We start from the raw sequence: 22,704 nt of genomic DNA on the forward strand, positions 1-22,704 counted from the left end.
AATAATGGATATTTACTTTACCTTTGACAAATGACAAATGGATTATTATTAAGATGTCGTTGGCTACTAGTTTCAAGTTTTTGCTGTTGTGTAAAGTCAAATATTGATTTTTCGGTAATTTTTGTCCGAGCCCTCCAAAAAAGTATTATTAGTTTGCAATCTTATTTTTCTTCATTTAGTATATTAGTTTATGCAGGTCAATATATTTTTATTTCATAGAAGTTCGTATCAGTCGATACATATCTTAAAGTAAGACAACCAAAAAAAAAAAGACAACACACTGATTATTGATCCGACGTGGACTCATCATATCACCATGCCAAGATCATAGATGTGTTAAAATTATTCTGCGTACTTAACTTAGTGTTAAGTAAACTAGTTAAAAACATGATAAGTCAAACCCACAATGCACCAGCCCGCTTAAGCATGGGAATCAAGGATCCGTTAAGATGTAGACTCATGACCTCGTTGGCTCCACCGACCAACTCTCCACCAATGAAAACGCCCGGAACTGCGGGGCTACACCCGAGCCGCAACAACGCCTGCTCGATCTCCCTCCCTCTAGATATCTCATCCAGCTCGTAAACCGCTGGATTTGCTCCGAAATCGCAGAGCAAAGTCTTGATCGTGTGAGACATACAGCAAGAGCTCTTGCTGTAAATCACCACCGGTCTCTCCATCACCATCTTCGTTATCATATCCATTGCTATTTTATATGGTATATGATCCAACAGCTTCTTAAGTCGTTTCTTAAATAGGTCTATGAATCTATATTTATGATCTCTTAGTATATAGATCGATTTTTTTTTTGTAGAGATTTAAGGAAAAGAAGTACTCTTGATTCTACGTGGAGAATAAGGGTATTGTGTAAATGTTGTGTGGATATATGAAATAGGTGAGTAAGTGTTAGTTTATATAGAGGCAGAGAAGACGATGATATTATTGGATTAGATGGGGAAATATGTTGGGATTTTGTTTCTAAGGATATCGTGTCCGAAAGCGACAACAAGTTCAATTTTATTTTGGATCACAAAATGTAAGTGATTGAGAATCTAATGATTTTCGAACTTATCTTTACTTTTCATTTTTATTGTCCATTTGGCATTTAGAATTAGACCTATGTATATAGTCATCTCTAAAAGGTGAGAATGTCCTTTGTACGGTTCCATAAAGCGATCTATAGTCGATCAATAGACAATAGTCAATCTCAAGTAATATTAAATAAATACCTAAATGATTGATTAATAAAGGAGAAGGGTTGGTTTATATTGTTTTTAATAAGGTTTGTATTGTTAATAAGGTTTATATTGTTCTCGGCTATAACTCATTGTGACTCAACAAAAATTTACTAGATTTCGTAGCTACAATATATTGAAAAATCAGATAAAATCACGGATTTTTTTGAAAAAGTAACTAGATAGACATCCCGTTGATAAGTCACTGGATCATGCATGCGCATTTATAAGTAATTTTCGACAGTTGAGTTTTTTTAAAATAGTAATCCTGTAAATCTAGCATTCTACTCAATCTAATGTCGATAATTATTTTTATGTACAATTAGGATACCTAGCTCCCACCTAGTCCTTTGAGGATTAGCATCAAAAAGTGTTCATGAGATTTGATTCTGCACTTTAAATTCGAATTAAGTTAATATCTAATTAGGATCCTCTAATCGTTTTTAAGTTTCACGACCAACGAAAAACATTATAAGTTTCCGAATGTTTCCTACCATAATTACTAACTATAAGGTTTAGAGCTAATTAAGTTGGATTTCTTGCATATGCATTTTGTTAGATTTGAGTCTCTCTCTTTCTTTCTCTCTAAAAACGGAATATGTAAAGCCTATCAGAAGGCATCTTATGAGTTGGAGAAATAGTTATCCAAAACGAGGGCTCTTTTTTTCTTTAGGCCACGTCCCCTTCTCCAACGTGAGGATTCTATTCTCGACTCGCCACTTCCACATTTTGTAACTCATCAAAAAAAAAGAAGTAATAATTATAAGTGAGAGGAAGAGAGAAAGATTCTACGTATGAGCTAAGCATTTCATTTGCTTTCATGGTGACTAACGAATTTTAAGGACAACGAATCGAGAATACGTATGAAAGTAAAAACACATACAGACTTGTATGTATATATGCCCTTGAGGTCCCCTTTAAATAACTTTTTCAGGCAAACACGAGATCTATTTAAAATTCCATTTCGCTAATCATGTTTTATTGGTTAGCTTAAACAATGTGTATTTTGTTTTTAAATGCACACAAACATCAAAAGCATGCATTGTGCCCATGATTTTTTGTTCTTTTCGGCAACCGAGGAGTTATAGTCTCTTTGGACCAGAAATTACTAATGTTAATTATCTGTTGGTAGAACTCGAACCCAAGAAATGGTCATTACCCCTCCCCTTCAAAATCACCCCAAGATCAATTGGTAGCCGACGATGGGTTAGACCCGGCCCATGCATGATCTTTAAGATGTGGGAAAACAATGCATCAGCAATCAGACCAAGATCATTTTAGATATGCATATATATTCTCACTAGACCATGTCGTGATCTGGTCCCATGATGTCGGATAAGATGCGTGACCTAGACGTACGGTCCATTGCAACATGCCAAACATTTTGAGATTAATCACATGTACATATAAATATTAATTAATGGTTCGACTCAACAGCTTTATAACAGAAGAAGACATATATAACTGGTATGTGATAATTTTCCAAATAACTAAATCTGTTTATAAATAGGGTATATGTGACTGCAAAGCTTGTTTCAAGAAGCAAACGTGATGCTATTATTTCATTGACATTCTGACGATTATATATTTATAATATAGAACAATTGTCATCCTTGATTTAGTAGGATTTATTTATAACCTCTTCAAAGTAATTGGCCTTTTAGTTAATAATTCCACCGAATCCTTGGTTGGGATGTGTTGATGGCTACAAGCACGCGAAAAGAACATTTATCCAATACATAAAAGAACCTTTCTTTTTCCAAACTGCAGATGCTCCTTTATAGACTTGCTTACATATATCATAAAACGATAACTACAGATTCGATGATGGTTGCATGTACGACTCTTGGACCTCAAAGTTTGGCCTGCTAGAAGACCAATGGCCAAAATTTGGTTCATGCATGCATGGTGGAAATGCCTACAATATGTTATTCTTAGTTTGCTAAATATAATATAGATCTTTTTTATTTTCGTCAAACTTTACAAAATATATATCAGTATATCACACATAGATATAACAAAAATGATGTGATTTAATTTATATATCGCGTTGTAGTACTATTACATAAAATTATTTTAAGAAAACTATTGTCCAATGAAGTCCTAAAATTTTGGTTTATACTGGCCATTGATGAATTAAGTTTAGAGGGACCAAAATCATTAGTTGCACACAAATATTGTTAAAAGGGTTCTTGTATAGTGGGAAGTATATAGATTATACGGAAACAAAGAAAATATGTACGTTATAGGATAAGATATATGGTGATCAATATATATGTCTTCGTATGGGATATGTTATACAAAATAAAAATAGGAAAAGAATGTCAACTTTCAATACTTAAATACAAGATAATGTATTCTTAGAATTTAAAGGTGATATTTTCCTGTCATGCAATTTGAATATGTCGTGAACAGCCTATATATAGAATAAAATGCGCTATTATATTTTTATAATAATCATGTGATGTACATGTATGCCACACTTTATGGTTTTAAAAATTGTATATATAAACCTACTAAATTAATTAAGTTAATAATAACCTATGTCGACGATGATAAGAAAATAGGAATAGAAAGCGAGGACGGGTCGCAGCGTCACATATTACCATGCATGTATTGTCACCCGTACGTCGTATGGTTGCAACTCAAATCGCATACATACACCGATTCATGACTTAAAAACTAAATAAAATTTCAAATTATAAGAGAGATGCAGAAAAAAGTTATTTGGAAAATAAAATTCTCTTTATCTTTACATATATTCGTGTGTTTGTCTACATATCTCTATAATTACGTGGATGTATGAGATTGGTAAAGATGAGTTTGGCGTCAGCTAAGAAAATGTTCCAATCCGCTACCGAGAACGCGTGTTCCCACAAAACGATTCGGAATCATATTCCTCATTTTTATTTCTTGCCCCAAATAAAATTTTATTTAGAAGTCTGTGTTTTTGAAGGAAAAAAATTAATTCTCCTTTTTTGGCGTCAAACAAATTCACCTTTTGCGATATTAAATTGTAGATTCTTTTGCACCTAAAATATAGATAAACATTGTGTTGGCTATATAGCATCCCAAAGGGCAATATCAGTTGTTAGAATTTTAACTTATTAAAATTTAACACATATATGTATGTGTGTGTGTGTATGTATTAAAACCGAACAATTGGAATATGAAAAGATAAACAACATCGAAAAATTATCAACGAACAAGATTTTTTGTTTTATCAAAAATCAACGAACCAGATAAAAAGCATATTTATGATCAAAATTAGATCATGGTATACAAAAAAGCAATGCGCCAATGCTGCGGCGGATAGAAAAATCAGAACTTTGAACCAAACTCATTTCATTTAACGGTCATACAAACAACAATTACCAATGTGTTATTTGTACTTCATCATCTCTTTTGATCGTATTTTAAGCTTCCATATAGTGCATTTGGAGGCAGCAGAAGGAGTATTAACTTAATAATCAGACGTTCCCTAATGCCCAATATGCCAAAGAACGTGGCGTACTAGCGTGTTCTCATCAGCATTTGTGCTCTCTTCTTAGTTAAGTTCTTGTTCTTGCAACTACTTTTATTTTTAACTAACTCATCATTTTATAGGGCCTAACTTCTCCGATAAGCTGCTTGGTACAAGATAAAGCCCATACGACCCACGAAATGCTTGCCAAATCCAATTAAATAATTATGTAAATAAAGTTCACTAAAAATCATAATGTATAGTAGCATGTTTTTTTTTGGGTGTAGTTACGACTTACGACAGACGAGAAGTTGAAAACACAACAAAAAAAAGGTCAAATAATTCATACAAGATTAACAAAATGACTCAACGGTTACGTGTAGATCCGTGTTTCACTGTTTTGGAACGCTAACTTTAGGCAGCGCTTTGACAACGTTTACCACACGGTTCCTCCAAAGTCGAAATAAAACTAGATTGGATCATTTAGCAGAAAGCCACACACGTCACTTCGTTTTCCAACTTTCATCATCATATCATATAAAGCATATCATTATTTTCTTTTTCCAAATTCATCAGAACGTTATATTTTTGAAATGGGAATTGATTTTTTTTTTTTTTTGGATTACCCCGGAGTCTACCTAAACTAATACCAGTAGCACTTACCAAAAAAAAAAAAACTTAAAACCAGTAGCAGAACTTCCATACCAATTGTTCATTTTTTTTATTATTTTTTTGTGTGTATTTATTAAGGTGTATATTACTTAACATTAAATCTGCGTACCGTAAAATGATCCATCATTTTATATAAACTTTATGCTAGTCATAAACTCATAATTCTTGCAAAAAAAAACTAAAAAAACAACAACTCATAATTCTAATTTTTATATATATTGTATGGTTGGATACGAATTATTAAATTAAGCGAACCCCCTCTATACTATTAGTCCTGGTTACGTGTAACGTAACTATAGGCTTCAATTAATTCGGTCCCGTTTCCTTATATTACGTGATATTTGGGAAACTACTAATTTTTTTTATCTTTTGCCGGACCAAGCTCTTTCAAGCAAAAAAAAAAAAAGAAGGGATAATGGATTCTGATTTAAAGATTACCAAACAAAACATGGATTCTGATTTAATTATGAATCATGTACTACTTATTTAAGGGAACTAAATGTATAATGTTTACCAAAAACAAAACTAAATGTATAGTCAAATTCACTGATATACGTCAGATTATCATACGTCAGTCTGATTATAAATTTGGTCATTAGTCAATGTTGATACACATATTATTCTCTAATGTGAAAAGGAGAATTGTATGGTTATAATTTGCCGAACGACAACTTCTATACATAAGAATATTTTTCTACAGTCAGTTGTTAAGTTAGTGCAGGGATTAATTACTCTATAACAATGAATTAATTATCGCGTATGAAATTTCTTTTTAACTATAAAATTGTCTAAAAAGGAGATCAAAAGAGTGTGATTTGCTTTTGTGCAAACTAAAACAACTCATATAAATCTAAATTTAAATTGAACTAATTAAAAGATTACAAGTTCAGCCACCGAATCTGTGTTACAATTGAAGTTACAAAGTTGTTAAGTACATCTTTGTAAAAAATTTAAGCACACGTTAAGGGGGTTTGGTCAACAATCATTGACTACACTTAATTATTCCACGTGTCATACGATGAGGGGTTCGACGGTGGTATCAGTGTATTAAAAAAAACGTCCTCTTGATCACGTAACAAAGTCCATAATGTTTTTTTTTTCCGACAACGGAGGCAATTATCCACAACGCTCATGTGCATTGTCTTGTTAAGAAACTCTCCATAGCTGTTTAACTGCCACGTGTCGCTCTATCTTTAACAGTGGAACATGGAGACAACGATGTACCTAGAACACACGATAAATCCCTTCGCTCCGCTATATTTCCTAAATCCCGGTCCGGAGGTAGTGGTTTAACTTAATTTTTGGTTCAAATATATTAGTTAAGTATTCGGTTGTATTTAACTAATTAAATAGATTACGTAATTGTGAAGAGCGTGGCACTCGCACATGTAAATTTTCTTAACAACGCACTCTGGCACATACAGACTTGTTGATATTGCATGTATATCAGATTATAAAATTATAGATTCGTTACACAAATTTGCTGATGTTTGACTCAAACAAAAAGTTTTGTGGACTACCATGAGTAAAGAAAAAAAGAAGGCAAGTATAAATTTGCATTGTCTACGAAGTACGAAGCCGTTAACCCGCGCGATTAACTTAGATTGGTGTCGTTTAAGATTTTTTTTTGACATTCGGAGTAATACATTCGGTTCGATAAGAGATTATTTACAATACAATATAAGTTAATGATGATCTAGAAAATATATATCGTAGTTTAAAAATGCTTCATAAATCAGTGATGTAATACAAAAAAAAATACGTCTCTTAGAAATTTACAAAGTTGTTCGTTAATTGTTTTTCTTGGTCAATGACTCGGTGTTTGTTTGCTTCAAAGTTTGATTAGTAGGATTTGTACCACTACCATGTTTGTATGAACAAATATGAACTACTTTTTAGACGTGAATTTATCTTTTGAAGTATATAAAGACTAAACGGTTAATAATAAGCTGGAGGAGTAAATGTATAGTCTTTTTTTTTTTTTGTGACTCGTGAGTCAACTTGTTTGATGTTTCTTTTGAGCCGGCATTTAAAATTAGACCTTTTCCTTTTCTAGAAAACTCGCTTTATAATTTGAAAAAAAAATAGAGGCCATAATTATTTTTAAAGTTGATAGACGTTATAATTTGACCAAATGACTTGTTTCAAATACGACAAGATTCCTGTTATGAGTTTTTTTTTGTGTCATAAGACATTTGGAGGTTATTATTCTGGTTATTTGTTAACATTTTTTTAATTGTAGGTAATTTACACTGAAATTCTACTAAATCCAAATATATATAGAAAATAAAACTCAAATCTAATTCTGTATATATTAAAACAGATCGAATTCTTAAAAAAAACAAAACATAAACTTATGACCAACTATTTACGTTTGTTTTAATTAACAAATTCGAATGAATTTTAAAATACTTGGTCAAATACAAATGAATAGAAATGAAAACTACAGTTGCAATAATCATTTCAAGTTAATTATCCCAGACATAATTATTTTTGAAACATTATTCTCTAATTCATGTAGCAGTACTGAAGGAAGGTAAGGTATTTTAAAAACTTAAATCTGATTCTAACAACTATCACAATTTAATTGTAGTAAACTAATTTTTGTATCTGTATACAAGAAAATTTGCATAGTACATGGATATAATACACTACTGATAGTTATACACTTATACTTAATGCATAGGCCATATAGTATTTGTAAGTTCTTAAAAGAAACTACAGAAGTTTTTAAATAATAACAATGGGATTCATGTAAATATTATTGTCTCTGAAAATAATTATCTTAACAAAAAAAATCTGGAAATAATAACGTATATTTTTGAAGGATGAAAAAAGAAAAAGAAAGCGTGGGCTTGAGAATGTTGCTCACAAAGCGTGAAGGCATATCCTAATATGTGGGTCCTACTTTCCGACCGCGATGATTCTTCTTTCTCTCCCGACGCCATTAATTTAGCCTCTAAGTGTAATTAGTTAATTATTTTGTTTTTAATATTTATTTTCGAGTTAATTTTTAAGAAGATTATCTTTTCTTTCGAGTTTTATCATTCCATAATGTTTAAGATATGGAATTATCAAGAGTTCTATACATTAATGTCAGTAATGAAATCGATTAACATTAGTTAAATTTATTAATTAATTATATGCCATGTCTTGTACTTAAATTTATTAATTAATTTAATGTACCTCGGAAACATTTTAATATCAGAAACTTTTTTTTCAAATCAACCCACAAAAGAGAAACAAAGAGTGTATAATGTACTGTAACAACTTTAATCAATGTTAAAATATATCAGTATCAACATTAATATAAACGAACAGAACAAAATGAAACAATCACAACCAAATGCTTTTTATAGTTTAATCAACAAAGACATGTTGAATTGAAACTTGATGTGTCATCATAGCAACATTTTATTTTTTGAATTGAATTTATTTTAAAACCAAAACATGTAGTAACGAAACAATAGATTTTAAAACCAGAAGATTAGAGCCTTGTACATGACATATACTACATAATGTTAATCCTCTTTTTTTACTTAAAACCAATAATGTTTTCTACTTTTTCCCCCCCATAGATTTACATATTAAGATTCACTATACATCATAAAATTGTCATACATTCATTTTAAGAGAATTAAAAAATGTCTAATACATTTGAACAATATTCACTATTTTATGGTGATAGTGATTACATGTCAGGTGTGAAATATTATTTTGTATGGAATATTTTATGTAGCATTGTGTTTATATATTTTACTAATTTTGTAACACAATTGACACCACATCTGGTTCAGCTAAACTTGTGAAAATAGGCAAGAGATCTAACATTAATCTCACATGTAAACGGATAATGATTCACTTAATCTTGTCTTTTAACTTTTCCAAAAAAAAAAAAAGACAGAGATTTTCCTTTGATGATTTTATTATTAAATGTCAAAACCGATTAAATAAAAATTTCATATCTTTTCTTTACCTTCCCTTCTCTTCTCGCGTAGCACCCACATCAACCCAACAAAAAAAAAAAAAAAAAAAGAGTTTCCTCGATTTGTTGATCAGCCGCTGGTCTCGATCTCTCTCCAAAGATCTCAAGTGAGACACAGAGATGCATTGAAATAAAAAGTCTGAGCCTTTTTCGTCTTTAGTTCTCAAGTTTCTTGTTTCGTGTTACAGTAACAAAAAAAACAACTCGAGATGTGTTGTTGAGAGCTTATGTTGGGATTCTCCGGTTGATTGGTTTTGTCGGTAGTTTTTTTTTTTGTATTTGAATTTCTCCGAGGGACTTAGCTTCGGAGATGAGTGGGTGTTTGCCTTGTTTTGGATCTTCGGCTAAAGACGCTGCTTCTAAAGATTCGGTGAAGAAGGAACTTTCAGCTAAAGACGGCTCAGTTACTCAGTCTCACCATATCAGCTTAGGTGAAATTTTTCATTCAAACTTTTTTGGGATCTGTTGAGTTTTCGTGTCTTAGATCGATTTTTTTTAGTTACTGGGTTCTCGTAAAGTTCGTGTCTTTGGTAATGATTTGGGAAGAAATGTTGATGTTTCTGATCTAATTCGTCTGTGAGAGCTGTGAGCTATGGAGTTTGTGGACTATAATTTCTGAGATCTGATGTGTTTTGGGAGGTTTGATTATAGTTAGTATACAATTTAGCTCCAAATTGTTGTTTGTGTCCAGATTCTGTTTAGTTCCCTATGTACATGGAATGCATAGTTCTCTATCCAACAAACAATGAATCATAAAAATGTTAGCTTTAAAATTTCATTATTGAAGAGTCATTGATAAGGATGTTCTGTAATAGACATCACTAGTTTAGCAATAGTAGATATGAATTTTGTTTCCTGTTGATTGAAGTTAAATGTGGAAGCTCTTTATCTTTGAACCTGAAAAGTATTAGGGTTTGAGTTGATTATGATTTTTTTTCGAATTTGAATATAGCATGGGTAATGTTATGTGTTCCCTTTCTTGTAAGTACTAACATTTTATTTTATTTCGGTAGATAAATCAAAGTCTCGACGAGGTCCTGAACAGAAGAAGGAGCTAACTGCTCCAAAAGAAGGGCCTACTGCGCATATTGCTGCACAAACCTTTACTTTCCGAGAGTTAGCTGCCGCCACTAAAAACTTTCGACCGGAATGTCTTCTTGGAGAAGGAGGTTTCGGACGTGTTTACAAAGGTCGTCTAGAGACCACAGGACAGGTGAAGTTCGTAAATTGAATTTAATGTTTCATAATCAAGATTCGTCTTCTAATTGGATTTAATATTTTGCAGATAGTAGCTGTTAAACAGCTTGATCGAAACGGTCTACAAGGAAACAGAGAGTTTCTTGTAGAGGTTCTTATGCTGAGCCTTCTGCATCATCCCAATCTTGTGAATTTGATTGGTTATTGTGCTGATGGGGACCAGCGTCTTCTTGTGTATGAGTATATGCCACTAGGATCATTGGAGGATCATCTACACGGTATGCTTAGTGATATTTCCCCACTCTTAACATGGAATTGCATTATTTTCCATAAGATAAGAAACCTTTGCATTTTTATTTGAAACTACCATGGACCGAATCTGTGGCACCGTCTACTGTATTGTAGAAGGATGCTTTGTTGTATTTGATATATTGGGAAAGTCTTTTTTACTTTTCTTAATCTGTTCTTCCAAAGCTATTTATGGTGAATAAATGGAAATATTAGCTTGTAATAGTTCTATCAAGTGCATGTAACGATTAAAACTTTGATTTTCAGATCTTCCACCTGATAAAGAGCCTCTAGACTGGAGTACTAGAATGACAATAGCGGCAGGAGCAGCAAAGGGACTGGAGTATCTGCATGATAAAGCGAATCCGCCTGTGATCTACAGAGACCTGAAATCATCCAACATTCTTCTCGGTGATGGCTATCACCCAAAGTTATCTGATTTTGGGTTAGCTAAGTTAGGTCCCGTGGGCGATAAAACACATGTGTCAACTCGTGTGATGGGCACATATGGTTATTGTGCACCGGAATATGCCATGACAGGGCAACTCACATTGAAATCCGATGTTTATAGCTTTGGGGTTGTGTTTCTCGAGCTCATCACGGGTCGAAAAGCTATTGATAATGCTCGAGCACCCGGAGAGCACAACCTTGTCGCATGGGTATGTTACTCAACTTTTTCTTATATCACCAAAAGGGAAAAATCACAATTTTTTTTGCGCTCTCATGTGATATAGTCAATGTTTGGGATCTGAAAACGTCTTTACTGACTTGAACTGTTTTGGGGGTTCTCTGTCACTTGTTGGTCTTTGCTTGGCTATACAGGCTAGGCCGTTGTTCAAAGATCGTAGAAAGTTTCCGAAGATGGCGGATCCATCGCTGCAAGGGCGGTATCCAATGCGTGGTCTATATCAAGCACTTGCAGTTGCAGCAATGTGTTTACAGGAACAAGCAGCGACAAGACCACTGATTGGCGACGTGGTGACAGCTCTAACATACTTAGCTTCGCAAACGTTTGACCCAAACGCACCAAGCGGTCAAAACAGTAGAAGTGGGAGTGGGCCACCATTTATCAGAACAAGGGATGATCGGAGGAGCTTGGGAGATGGGAGTAGCTTGGATAGTCCTGCAGAGACTCGGAGTCGGTTAGGGTCACCAGCCACTCACAAGAACTCTCCTGATTACAGAAGAAGGGATATGGTGAGGGAAGTCAATGCAGGATCAGAAGGTGGGAGCGAGACAGGAGGCGGGTCAGGTAGAAAATGGGGATTAAGCGATTTGGAAGGGCAAGAATCACAGAGAGGGAGCCCGGCGAGTGTTGGGAGATCATCGAGAGGCACTCCGAGGAACCGAGATTTAGATAGAGAGAGGGCGGTGGCGGAAGCAAAGGTGTGGGGAGAGAATTGGAGGGAGAGGAAGAGAGCTACCAATGGACCGGGCAGCTTTGATAGTACAAATGACTGAAATGGGAAAGATGAAAGCTTGTTTGAAAAATAGAGAACTTTTGTCACTGTGCCAAAAGGCAAAGGGAGAGAGGCTTTGGGTTCATGCGAACATTTTGTCGAGTCGGGTCGGTCAGTTGTCGAATTTGATGTCTGAGTCGAGAAAGAGGACTCTTCAATATTGTGGTTGAAGCTGAAGAACATATGAGGAAGAGAGTTCAAGAAGAATGATGAGTAGTTGGGGACGATTAGGAGGGGAAGAAAAAGTTTATTTTCAGGTGATGTTTTTGGGGTTTTTTTTTTTTTTTTTTTTTTTTTTTTTTTTTTTTTCTTCTTGTTCAATGGGTTGTATATGTAATATGGGAGGGAGGATTCGAGTCGATTTTTATAATTTTTCTGTACTATTTAATGTCTCATTGTGTATGGATTCAGGTTTCGAGTCTACAGACAGAAGGAAAAGAAGAAAAAAAATCTATCTTTGAAAGACTTCTCTTATCATCTACAAATCTACATTTGTCACACTCAATTGGGAAGTTGTGACAACATGAGAAGAGACGAGAGAGTTATGTTTTGTTCAAATCCGACCACAAAAGTTGATTTGAGATTTACTAAAAACGCACTACTAGGAATGTGGTGAATATTTCTACAAACAAAATAGAGTAAAATACACGTTGAAGAAATAAGAGAAGTCGGAGACAATGCAGTGATGCTTGCGGGTACAAAATATTAGATCCTTGTCTCTAAGGAGCTTCTTCTAACTAATTCTCCGATTCGGAATCAAACCTAGAAGTGATCATAAATCTTTCTGATTACTTAGTGATGGATTCAACACAAGCCTTCTTATTTCCTACGCTTTCCCTGCAGAGACATAAAGTTTTTTTTTAGTTAGGATCAGAAATAGATGGTCTGTCTGCTTTGCATGAATTAACCAGTAAAATGAAAAACTCTTTTTATGTTTTGGAAATGATTTTGAGTACCGAGCTCACATAATCATCCATTGACAGCTGCTTTCGTTTCTTCAGAAGAGATGAAGGGCTCTCATTTGCTTGCCTACCCGAAGGTCGTTTTGATGGCGTTGCACTCTGAAACAAGTTGTAGAACAGATCATGAGAAACAATTCCACAGCATCTCATCAGTAAATGAAAATGTAAACTTAAAATGTTCTTCGCACAAAAAAAAAAAAATGTTCCTTCAAGTCCTCACCTTTGAAAGCTTCTTCTCTTTTCGGGCTTGCCTCTCTCTCTCATCAAATTCTTGATTCTCTTTCTCAATCAACCTGATTAGTGTGTCACATCTCCTTGCAAGTTCCTGAGTTGTGCGGGATTTTACAAACCAGTCAAACCTAAACAAGGGGGATGTCCGAAACGCTGCCTTTAGCTCATCCCAGTTTCCATACCCAAGTTTATGGACCATGCATATCTGATAATCACAAGTTCATCGGGTCAATATCATATTAGAATAAAACAATAACAATGAAATCTCAACAAAGAGTTTGATAAATAGATGTCATACCATGAAACGGTCGCACTCTTCATTGTACAGCTTCCCTTTGTTCTGACCATATTGAATCTTCAGTTCCAGCCACGGGTTTCTGTAGCGATCCAGTTTCTTCCCAATAGCTTTCATGATTTCATCTTTCCTAGAGATTCTTGCTTCCCCTCTCTCAATATTCTTGATGATTCTGTCGTAATCTACAATTTTTACAAAGGAAAACAAGAGGCAGAGCTTACTTAGGATAAATATCCAACTTTGTCGCACTGCAAACACTCATTAACTTTACTTAACAATCTAAAGTTACTAACCATTCAGCTCTTTATATCGCACTTGGAAAACTTGAGCATATCGTTCAACCTCTTCCTCAGTTTTCCCTTCCATCTCAGAGGCAATACTCTTTATGTCGTTCCGGCCATACTTCTCACAAGCCCTAATGAAGGCATTGAAGTCTCTTCTGCTCCATGTTGAGAAACCCTAAAAAATATCAACTCCATTAAATTATAAAAAAACCATCAAAAACAAATGTCAACCCACAGTAAGGTCGAATGGTTTGGCTTGCCTCTTCCAGCAATAGCTCCTTTTCTTCCACTTCTTCAGCAGTTAAGGGATCTCCAACTTCTGCAAAATTATTTCTTAAGTAATAGATTCAGTAAAATAATGTAAGAAAAGAGGGCAAAGACTGAGAAAGACCTTCAGGTTCATCAACCTCAATTGTGTCTTTCATTTGAGTTTTCTGATGTGCTTGCTGAAACCAGAGTGAAACAAATTGCTATTCAGAACTAATCAGACACAAAAGCTGCATAAATTACATAACATGTTGATAAACTTGTTATTCCCACCATAAGGTATCGCACTTCTTTTTCATACAGCTCAGTCAGCCTCTGAATGTTAAAGAACTGAAAATCATGCCTGCAGGATGGACAAGAAATTAGATTTTTACGATAAAAGTACTATAAATAAGACAGGGAAAAGGCTAAATGCAGAGTGGAGACAATTGAGGTACTCACAATTGGGGCATGCGTGGAATTCTAGGCTCTTTAGGTTTAGCTGGAGCACCTTGTCGCAACGTTTGCTTGAAGTATTCAACTTCAGAGTAGCTAAAGGGTGGGTAGAGAAAAGTAAATTGTTGAAGTTAGATATTGTTTAGGAAGACAGGATAGACCACGTAATGAAAAAGTAGAAGTAATATTTACTTGCGCTTTCTCTCTCTTTTTGGTGGATCATTCCAATTTTCACTCACAATCTTTTTAAAATCCACCTTGCTCTCATCCTACCAAACAAAATTAAAAAAGAAATCAGGAAACGATATTCGAAAAACTGCAGAGCATAACCACAGTATGCGTTAAACCTTTCCTTCAATCATTCAATTAATTATCCAAGAATACCTTGTTGTCATCGTCAAAATCATAAAAGTCAGCACCTGCAACAAACCAAAAACTATCTTGTTTGGACATCCCATTACCCATGCAAGGGAGTTACCATTGGAAAAAGGGATAAATAGCACACTTACTGTCATCCATTTTAAACTGTATTGCATCTTCAGTAAATTTCTTCATCTTGGCATCAAGTTCAGCCGTTGCCTCTTCTCCTTTGGCAATGATTCTGTCAATATCCTCATCCGTAATTGTGCTATCTTTAGAACTAAACACCATTTCAGCACCATATCTCACCATTTGAAGCAACTCATCCTTATTAACAGCTGGAAAGCAAAGAAAAGAAATCAGTATATATATGTAAGAGAAAATCCAATACATCTAACAGCCTCAGTACACAAGCACTTACTTTTCTGTTCTGCCAATCTCCCTTGCTGAATAACCAGAGCATCAAGTGCCAACTTCTTGTAAGCTCTCTCAATGACTTTAGCCTCAATAGCATTCTGCATAAGACCAATGCAGAATTAGTTCAAGTTCTCCAGGTCATTCTTACTTCATACACATGGGTACAAGAGTAACCTCGGTGCAGAACCGGAACACTTGAACTTCTTTTTTTTGACCAATCCTATGTGCACGATCCTGAGCTTGCAAGTCAACTTGAGGGTTCCTGCCATAATCCACCCACCTCATTAGGCATAAAAGAAAACACTCATAAATTACAATGGACACAAAAAGAGCCTTACCAGTCACTATCATAGAGGATCACAACATCTGCAGTAGCAAGATTGATACCAAGTCCTCCAGCTCTAGTGGATAACAAGAAAACGAATTTCTCACTTCCTGGCTTGTTATAGGCTTCTATGGAAGCATCTCGTTCGTCACCACCAGTATTTCCATCAATACGGCAGTACTGGTAACCACGATACATTAGGTAATCCTCGAGAATATCCAAAAGCCTTGTCATCTGATACAGATGAGCAAAATCGTTGGAATAAGCACAAAGAACCAAGAAAGATATCACTCAGAAAAAAGGAATCAAAGATAGGAACAATTATTTGTTTGCGTTAATGAATACCTGAGAAAATATCAGAACCCTTGAATCTCGATCCTTCAACTTAGGTAGCAATTTATCTAAGAGAACCATCTTACCTAGAAACAAGAACATGTAAAGAGAAAATAACTAAGCCAATTGCCACATTTCTGAATGATCTACTTGTAATGTAAATCTTACCTGCGTTTGTTACAAGGTGATCTCCTGTAGTATATGGGGGACCAGGCTCCGCACCCTGGAAGAGATAAGGGTGATTGCAGCATTTCCGCAATTGCATTGCTATGTTCAACAGACGTTTGCGTTCTCCACCACCATTAACCACTTCAAGATCCTTCTGCAGTAAAGCCTTGTAGTACTGTTTTTGCATTTGAGACATGCCAACTTTGAGTATTGTCTCCTTTTTTGGAGGTAAGCCTTTCTCTACATCTGATTTTAACCTCCGAAGAAGAAATGGTCGCAGAACCTACAAAGATGAGGTAAATGATTAGCATAAGAACTTAGAGAATAACCTTGATAAAATATGAGTACATACCTTGTGAAGTTGTTGAACAACTTCTTGCTGGTCGTTTTCACCAGAAATTTGAAACCACTCGTCAAAAGTTTCTGCTGAACTAAAAACCTCAGGGAGAAGAAAATTGAGAAGGGCCCACAATTCATGGAGATTATTCTGTAGTAGAAACATATGAAATGAATACAATATTAACTCAAGCAAATCAAGTACAGAAGATAGTAAGAAGCATGTCTAAGGAACACGAAAAGAAAAAAAAACTAAGTTCAACAGACTCAAGCAAGAAAGTAGTTTCAACATAGGCAGAAGCAATCTGACAGAAAAATTGAAGGATCTAAACAATTATAGATCAAAAGATTTGACAAGTACCTGAAGGGGGGTTCCCGTGATAAGAAGCCGATAGTTGGTGCTGAAAAGTCTCATGGTTTTCGAAAGGAGTGAATTCTCATTTTTAATTCGATGTGCTTCATCAATGATTATATATCGCCAGCTAAAACGGCGCAATGTTGTCTTCTCTTTGATAGCCATCTCAAAGCTTGTTACACAAATGTCGAATTTCCCTGCAACTAGCAGTTCTTCACGAATATGTCTCTGCATTATTTAAAATATATCTCAGAATCCTGCCAGGTGCATATAAATGCAACCATTCAAATGTAAGAGCTATTATGACTTACTCTTTCCTCGGGATTACCGAGAAATTTCACAGCACGCAGGACAGGACAAAATCGGCGAATTTCATTCATCCAGTTACCAAGGGTTGATTTTGGAGCAACTACCATATGAGGGCCATTAATTCCCCTGTACTCATGCAGGTAAGCCAACAAAGAAATGGTTTGAAGCGTCTTCCCCAGACCCTAGACCATGAACAAAAACAATAAAGATTAGCATCAGATAACATTAGAGAGCTGAAAAATCTTATTATATGCTAAGATAATTAGTGGTTTACCATTTCATCTGCAAGAATCCCATTTATGCCGTTCTCATACAGCCGAATGAGCCAGTTTAAACCAGCTAATTGGTAATCTCTTAACTTCCCCTGAATACCTGCAATATGAAGAGTATGAAGATCAGATCTCTAAATTCTACAGAATTTATGCAGTCCTACCTAGAAATTGTGAGCTCGCAACTGAAGAATATATCAAACAACTCTACCAATCAAAGAAGTGGGCATAAGGTGTCAAATCCTATAATAACTTCGACTCGCAATAGGACTTGAGCAAACATACGCTATATCAAGATATTAGGAGCAAAACAAAGGTACTTACAAGCGGGCTGAGTGAGCAACCGTGTGCCTCCAGATCCAACTATACCACCCTCTTCTTCTTTTAAACACTCTTCATCTTCCTCTTCCTCGGTTAGTTTGGAAGAATGGCGACCCCTGACGATAAAGTGAAACCCAATAAATTATATTTCTGGAAACTTAATATGAATAACCACAATTTATTTTGAGATAAGTTGCACTCAACACACCTTCCTTTTCCCTTCTTCTGGGACGGAGACGGGTCACTTTTAGCAAAATGTGCAAATAACTCAGTTTGCTGCAGAAGATACTTTATCCTCCCCTTTCCTTTATTGTTCTAATAAATGGAATGATTGAGTTATTTCAATACCTCTGGATACTAAAGACAAGCAGCTCAGTTATTTACTAACTTACCATATCAGCATCTATGGAAGCATTTTGGGAGTCTAAGATTTGCTGAATTTTCTGCTTCTTCATCTTCTGCATTTCTTTGAGTCTAGCCTTCTCACGTTTGCTGATCTCAGCTTTCTCCTCGTCTTCTTCGTCCTACATATAACCATCAAATTATGAAAAGAGTGACCAAATATCCTCACGAGTCACATGAATGTACCATCATAATGAGCGACCACCCATCATTGTAAGCACTTCTAAGCATAAACCTTCAAACAAAGAGAGTCGAAACCAAAAGACACCCAAATATCGAATATACGCTCAAAGGAAACCCTAATCTTACTTAGAATACATTCAGATTTCCAAATACAGCAATCCCCGAATTCACAGCCGACATGCGAATGTAAATCGAAGAGTGGAAAACAGAAACGAAGACATACCTCTTCAGCGTCATCTTCTACGGGGACAACCTCGTCGTCAGAGACAGGTGCTTCGTCGGGCGCAACATCTTCCTCGTCAGAGCCCGCAGAGCGAGCGACGGCCTCGAGCTCGTCATCATCTTCTTCCACATTGGCCTGATCGTTAACTTGCTCCTCTTCCTCCGACGAGTAAGCCTCGTCTGAAGAAACTTCCCGCTTCGAAGCTCTAGCCATCGACGCGCCTCTACGAATCCTGATTTCGTCTGAGAGATCGAATCGAGGGTTCCTGAGTTTTTTTTGCTTTGGTTAGTAAATAAACAAAAGTGAAATTAAAAGCAACAAACCCGACGTTTGAAACGACCGTAGCTTCTATTTTACCCCGTTGATTTCGAGAAATCAAATCTACGGCTGAGATGTGCCACGTTGGCTTGACTTATAAAGATTCTCCCGCCACTTGAGAAGTAAGAGTTTCGGAAATTCCCGCCTTGGAATTCGGGCTTTAAAGGCCCATGGGCTCGAAGTTAAACTTAGAAGAAAGCGAAAGTCAAAAAGGTCAACTTCTCGTTCTTATAACGGAACGGCCTTATCCATTTATCCGCCCGAATCACGTATCTGACACCTCAGCACTTGAAGTTGCGACACGCTACACACCTAAAATTCCAATAATACCCTTTGAAAGAGCCTACACGCTTGTCTCATGCACCTTTGCGTATAGAGGATGAAAGTGGAAGTTAAGAAAAAAAAAACCGAATATTCGTATTTTAATCGCCGTTTCTTTTCTTCTATTAGCTTCTGTTTCGCAAGATCACGACTTCTATATAATAATATATAAGCTCGCCGTATAATTTTCTTGCCGGGAATAATCTCCGATCATCGTCGGAAATTTCCGAATTGTTGTAAAAGAAGTCCAATTTAGGCTTTGGATCCTCAGTTTAATTTATCTGGGACTTTTGGTTGCTGAAATCTCTTTCGGGTTTTGTCCTAATCCTCATTAGTTTGGGTTTCGTGAGTCTCGTTTTATAAGGTATATTTTTGGCTAATTTGCTTCCGAATTCTGCTTTGTTTTAGCTCAATTTTGCCCTTAACATTGGTTGATGAACAGAGGATGATGTGGTTGTGTTTATTGTCTTCTTGCAGAACATGGGACAAAAGAGATTGTTGTTCTTGCTGGCAGTTTTTACTTTTCTTGTTTCATCTTCATATGGTAGAGGTGGTAATGCAACTTCTATAATGATTCTATGTCTGTTTCCTTTATTGGGACTTCCAGTTTTTTTATTCTCCTGAGTCTCTCTGAGCTTAATTAAGATTTTAAACTTTCTGTGTAATGTGAAGTGCTTGGGAAATTGGAAATTTAATCTGGCTACAGTGATTTTTCATTAAGGCCTAATTACATGTTCTATCATGTTTGGAACAAATCAATTCATAATCCTTGTAGCATCATCATATACATAAGGAACCATGAAGGTCAAAATATTGATTTCAAAGCTTTATGTTTTCGACAATTTCATGTTCTTGGTATGAGTTGTGAGGCTACGAAGGAGTTAAGACTGAAGCAAGTGGATTTATGTTAGCTTCTTTCTTCTAACTGCAGTTCTCAAGTTGAAGAGCGATGATGATCGACCTGTTTACAACCATACGCTTGCCGTCACGCTTGTGGAGTATGCCTCTGCGGTAAGTTAATGGCAGATTAGTGAAGTAGTAAAAGACCTTTGATAATGATTTAGCTTCAAAACGTAATACCCTGTAGAACGAATGTCATTTATATCTAGTGTTCTGCAAGTGAGAAGAAATTACACTTGTCCTCTTCATATTTTCATTTATCATTATTTGCACTACTAGAGAAAAGAGATGATGCTGATAACGTACATAAGATGAGTGAATCAAGTTTGTAAGATGTATGCAGGTCTATGAGTCTGATTTGACAAAACTCTTCACTTGGACGTGCGAAAGATGCAATGGTTTGACAAAGGTAAAAAACACATGTTGAAGCAGATCACTGTTTGAACTTTGAAGCCGCAATTATTGAGTTGAGCTCTAACGTTTGTTAGGATGGTGCAGGATTTCGAAGTAATAGAGGTCATATTTGACGTTGAACACTGCTTACAGGTCTGCTCTGATATCATAAGCTACAGCTGGTCATGAACTCATGATGTTTCTTCATTGAACAATTATTAATATCAGTACATGTAACTTGTAACAACAGGCGTATGTTGGGGTGGCTAAGGATTTGAATGCTATCATTATTGCATTTCGGGGAACTCAAGAACACAGGTTTTATTCTAGTCATTGTAATCTAAAAGCTACTCCTTCGCATAAACTTGGTTAATGCTTAATCAATCCAAAACTTGTGCAGCATACAAAATTGGGTCTCAGACTTGTTCTGGAAACAGCTCGATCTGAATTACCCTGACATGCCAGATGCAATGGTACACTTTAACAACAAGTATTTGTCATTGAGTTGGTCTTGTAGTACGGTGGAATTTGTAATAGTTATCCACATTGGCAGGTGCACCATGGCTTTTACAGTGCTTATCACAATACAACTTTACGGCCTGCGGTTTTGGATGCAATAACACGAGTGAAAAAAGTCTACGGGGCGAACATCAACATCATAGTGACCGGTCATTCAATGGGAGGAGCCATGGCTTCCTTTTGTGGTCTAGACCTAGTTGTAATCATCCTTGCATTGAATTTTTTTTTTATCTTATTGTTTTGTCCTTTGAGTTGTTAATGGCTTATATTGGATACAAATCGCAGGTAAATGAAGGTGAAGAAAACGTACAGGTTATGACATTTGGGCAACCTCGTGTTGGGAATGCCGCTTTTGCATCTTATTACAGTTTGCTTGTGCCCAATACCTTCCGGATCACGCATGACCGTGATATGGTTCCTCATCTGCCTCCTTACTATTACCATTTCCCTCAAAAAACATACCACCACTTCCCAACAGAGGTAACATCACTTTCTCAGTGCACTGGATGTTTATCAGAATAGCAGTTTTAATTTTGCAAAAATCTGGAATACTCAGTAGTGATCAGACAAATTTCTCCGCTTGGTTTATTAACTTTCTGAAAAAACGAAGAAAGCAGTAATGGTGTGTTCCGGGATGCAGGTGTGGGTGAAAGATTTCAGTTTTTCGAATTTTGTTCTTTTTGGTTTGGAGAAAGTTTGTGACAACACTGGTGAAGATCCTACTTGCAGCAGGTAACTATCAATCCCTCTGAAACAACTTACTGATATAATTTCTCTCCACTACATTAGCAAGAACAAACTTCCAAGTCGAAAATTGTGATCGTAATTTACTACCAGATTTCACCAGAGCGATGGCTATTGGTCTTAAATCGTTACAACATGCATATAGGTTTTACATGAATCCAGTATAACTCTCTAGGCAATTGTTGTTTCAGATCGGTAAGGGGAAATAGCATTTCTGACCATTTAAGGTACTTTGGGGTAGAGTTGAAGTGTGAGAGTTGGAGACAGTGCAGCATAGTGATGAATCAAGATATGGAGCGTTACAGCAGGAAAGATTCAAGGGGTAACTTATTCCTCTCGCGGACAGTTCCTCCTAAGGACGTAGTCAAAACAAGTTCTCTATCGAAAACCGGAATCTCTAGTCTGTAGGTATATGTTGATCTCAAGTCTTGAACAAGAGAAAGCTCGCTGGAAGAGGAGGTTTGGGGGATTCAATGTGTGGAGGAAGAACAAGGGTTCTTTGATTCTTTGTGATGGCAAGAGAAGGTGAAAAAATGATTCTGTAAATAAATCCTACGTTGGTAGCATGTAAAATCTTTTTCAATTTAAATGTGAATGAATAATCACATTGTACAGTAGCAGATTCCGAATTCTTTAAATTTGTATCCATCAATTTCTTCTGTCAATTATTAATCAAAGTACAAACATCATTTTACTTAATAGTCAACAGCTTTATTACCAAATTATTTTTGCAA

General features: G+C 35.7%; 4 protein-coding genes across 9 annotated transcripts; 2 read left to right on the forward strand and 2 right to left on the reverse strand.

The window, feature by feature from the left end:
* Positions 1-95: 95 nt before the first annotated feature.
* AT5G18600 (Thioredoxin superfamily protein) lies at positions 96-968 on the reverse strand. Its single transcript, NM_121865.4, has one exon. The coding sequence runs from the start codon at positions 702-704 to the stop codon at positions 396-398; it is 309 nt and encodes a 102-aa protein (NP_197361.1). The 5' UTR covers positions 705-968; the 3' UTR covers positions 96-395.
* Positions 969-9,256: 8,288 nt separating this feature from the next.
* AT5G18610 (Protein kinase superfamily protein) lies at positions 9,257-12,683 on the forward strand. 3 transcript variants are annotated; one of them, NM_001203402.1, is made up of 6 exons: positions 9,373-9,407; positions 9,544-9,786; positions 10,369-10,568; positions 10,641-10,830; positions 11,108-11,499; positions 11,663-12,683. In NM_001203402.1, the coding sequence occupies exons 2-6, from the start codon at positions 9,666-9,668 to the stop codon at positions 12,299-12,301; spliced, it is 1,542 nt and encodes a 513-aa protein (NP_001190331.1). In that variant the 5' UTR covers positions 9,373-9,407; positions 9,544-9,665; the 3' UTR covers positions 12,302-12,683. The 3 variants fall into 3 exon arrangements, with proteins under 3 accessions (NP_001318594.1, NP_001190331.1, NP_197362.1); NM_121866.2 differs by having other exon boundaries at positions 9,620-9,786; NM_001343556.1 differs by having other exon boundaries at positions 9,257-9,786.
* On the reverse strand, positions 12,619-19,098 carry CHR17 (chromatin remodeling factor17). 2 transcript variants are annotated; one of them, NM_121867.4, is made up of 25 exons: positions 18,776-19,098; positions 18,360-18,491; positions 18,176-18,282; positions 17,971-18,083; positions 17,652-17,749; positions 17,380-17,559; positions 17,075-17,296; positions 16,730-16,864; positions 16,378-16,660; positions 16,222-16,295; positions 15,890-16,110; positions 15,726-15,813; positions 15,556-15,649; positions 15,284-15,472; positions 15,159-15,193; positions 14,967-15,043; positions 14,781-14,870; positions 14,613-14,682; positions 14,464-14,518; positions 14,333-14,391; positions 14,082-14,247; positions 13,792-13,970; positions 13,483-13,698; positions 13,266-13,361; positions 12,619-13,137 (listed from the first exon to the last, which is right to left on the reverse strand). In NM_121867.4, the coding sequence occupies exons 1-25, from the start codon at positions 18,986-18,988 to the stop codon at positions 13,120-13,122; spliced, it is 3,210 nt and encodes a 1,069-aa protein (NP_568365.2). In that variant the 5' UTR covers positions 18,989-19,098; the 3' UTR covers positions 12,619-13,119. The 2 variants fall into 2 exon arrangements, with proteins under 2 accessions (NP_568365.2, NP_850847.1); NM_180516.2 differs by having other exon boundaries at positions 12,725-13,137; positions 13,257-13,361; positions 18,776-19,096.
* Positions 19,099-19,465: 367 nt separating this feature from the next.
* On the forward strand, positions 19,466-22,667 carry AT5G18630 (alpha/beta-Hydrolases superfamily protein). 3 transcript variants are annotated; one of them, NM_180517.3, is made up of 11 exons: positions 19,466-19,778; positions 19,892-19,967; positions 20,346-20,425; positions 20,658-20,723; positions 20,813-20,860; positions 20,958-21,025; positions 21,108-21,180; positions 21,261-21,425; positions 21,512-21,706; positions 21,867-21,958; positions 22,162-22,667. In NM_180517.3, the coding sequence occupies exons 2-11, from the start codon at positions 19,895-19,897 to the stop codon at positions 22,376-22,378; spliced, it is 1,077 nt and encodes a 358-aa protein (NP_850848.2). In that variant the 5' UTR covers positions 19,466-19,778; positions 19,892-19,894; the 3' UTR covers positions 22,379-22,667. The 3 variants fall into 3 exon arrangements, with proteins under 3 accessions (NP_850848.2, NP_568366.1, NP_974805.2); NM_121868.3 differs by having other exon boundaries at positions 19,467-19,778; positions 19,892-19,964; NM_203076.2 differs by lacking the exon at positions 22,162-22,667 and having other exon boundaries at positions 19,563-19,778; positions 19,892-19,964; positions 21,867-22,036.
* Positions 22,668-22,704: the final 37 nt, after the last annotated feature.

The sequence above is a fragment of the Arabidopsis thaliana genome, chromosome 5 (genome assembly GCF_000001735.4).
Source record: "Arabidopsis thaliana chromosome 5, partial sequence".
Taxonomy (NCBI): Eukaryota; Viridiplantae; Streptophyta; class Magnoliopsida; order Brassicales; family Brassicaceae; genus Arabidopsis; species Arabidopsis thaliana.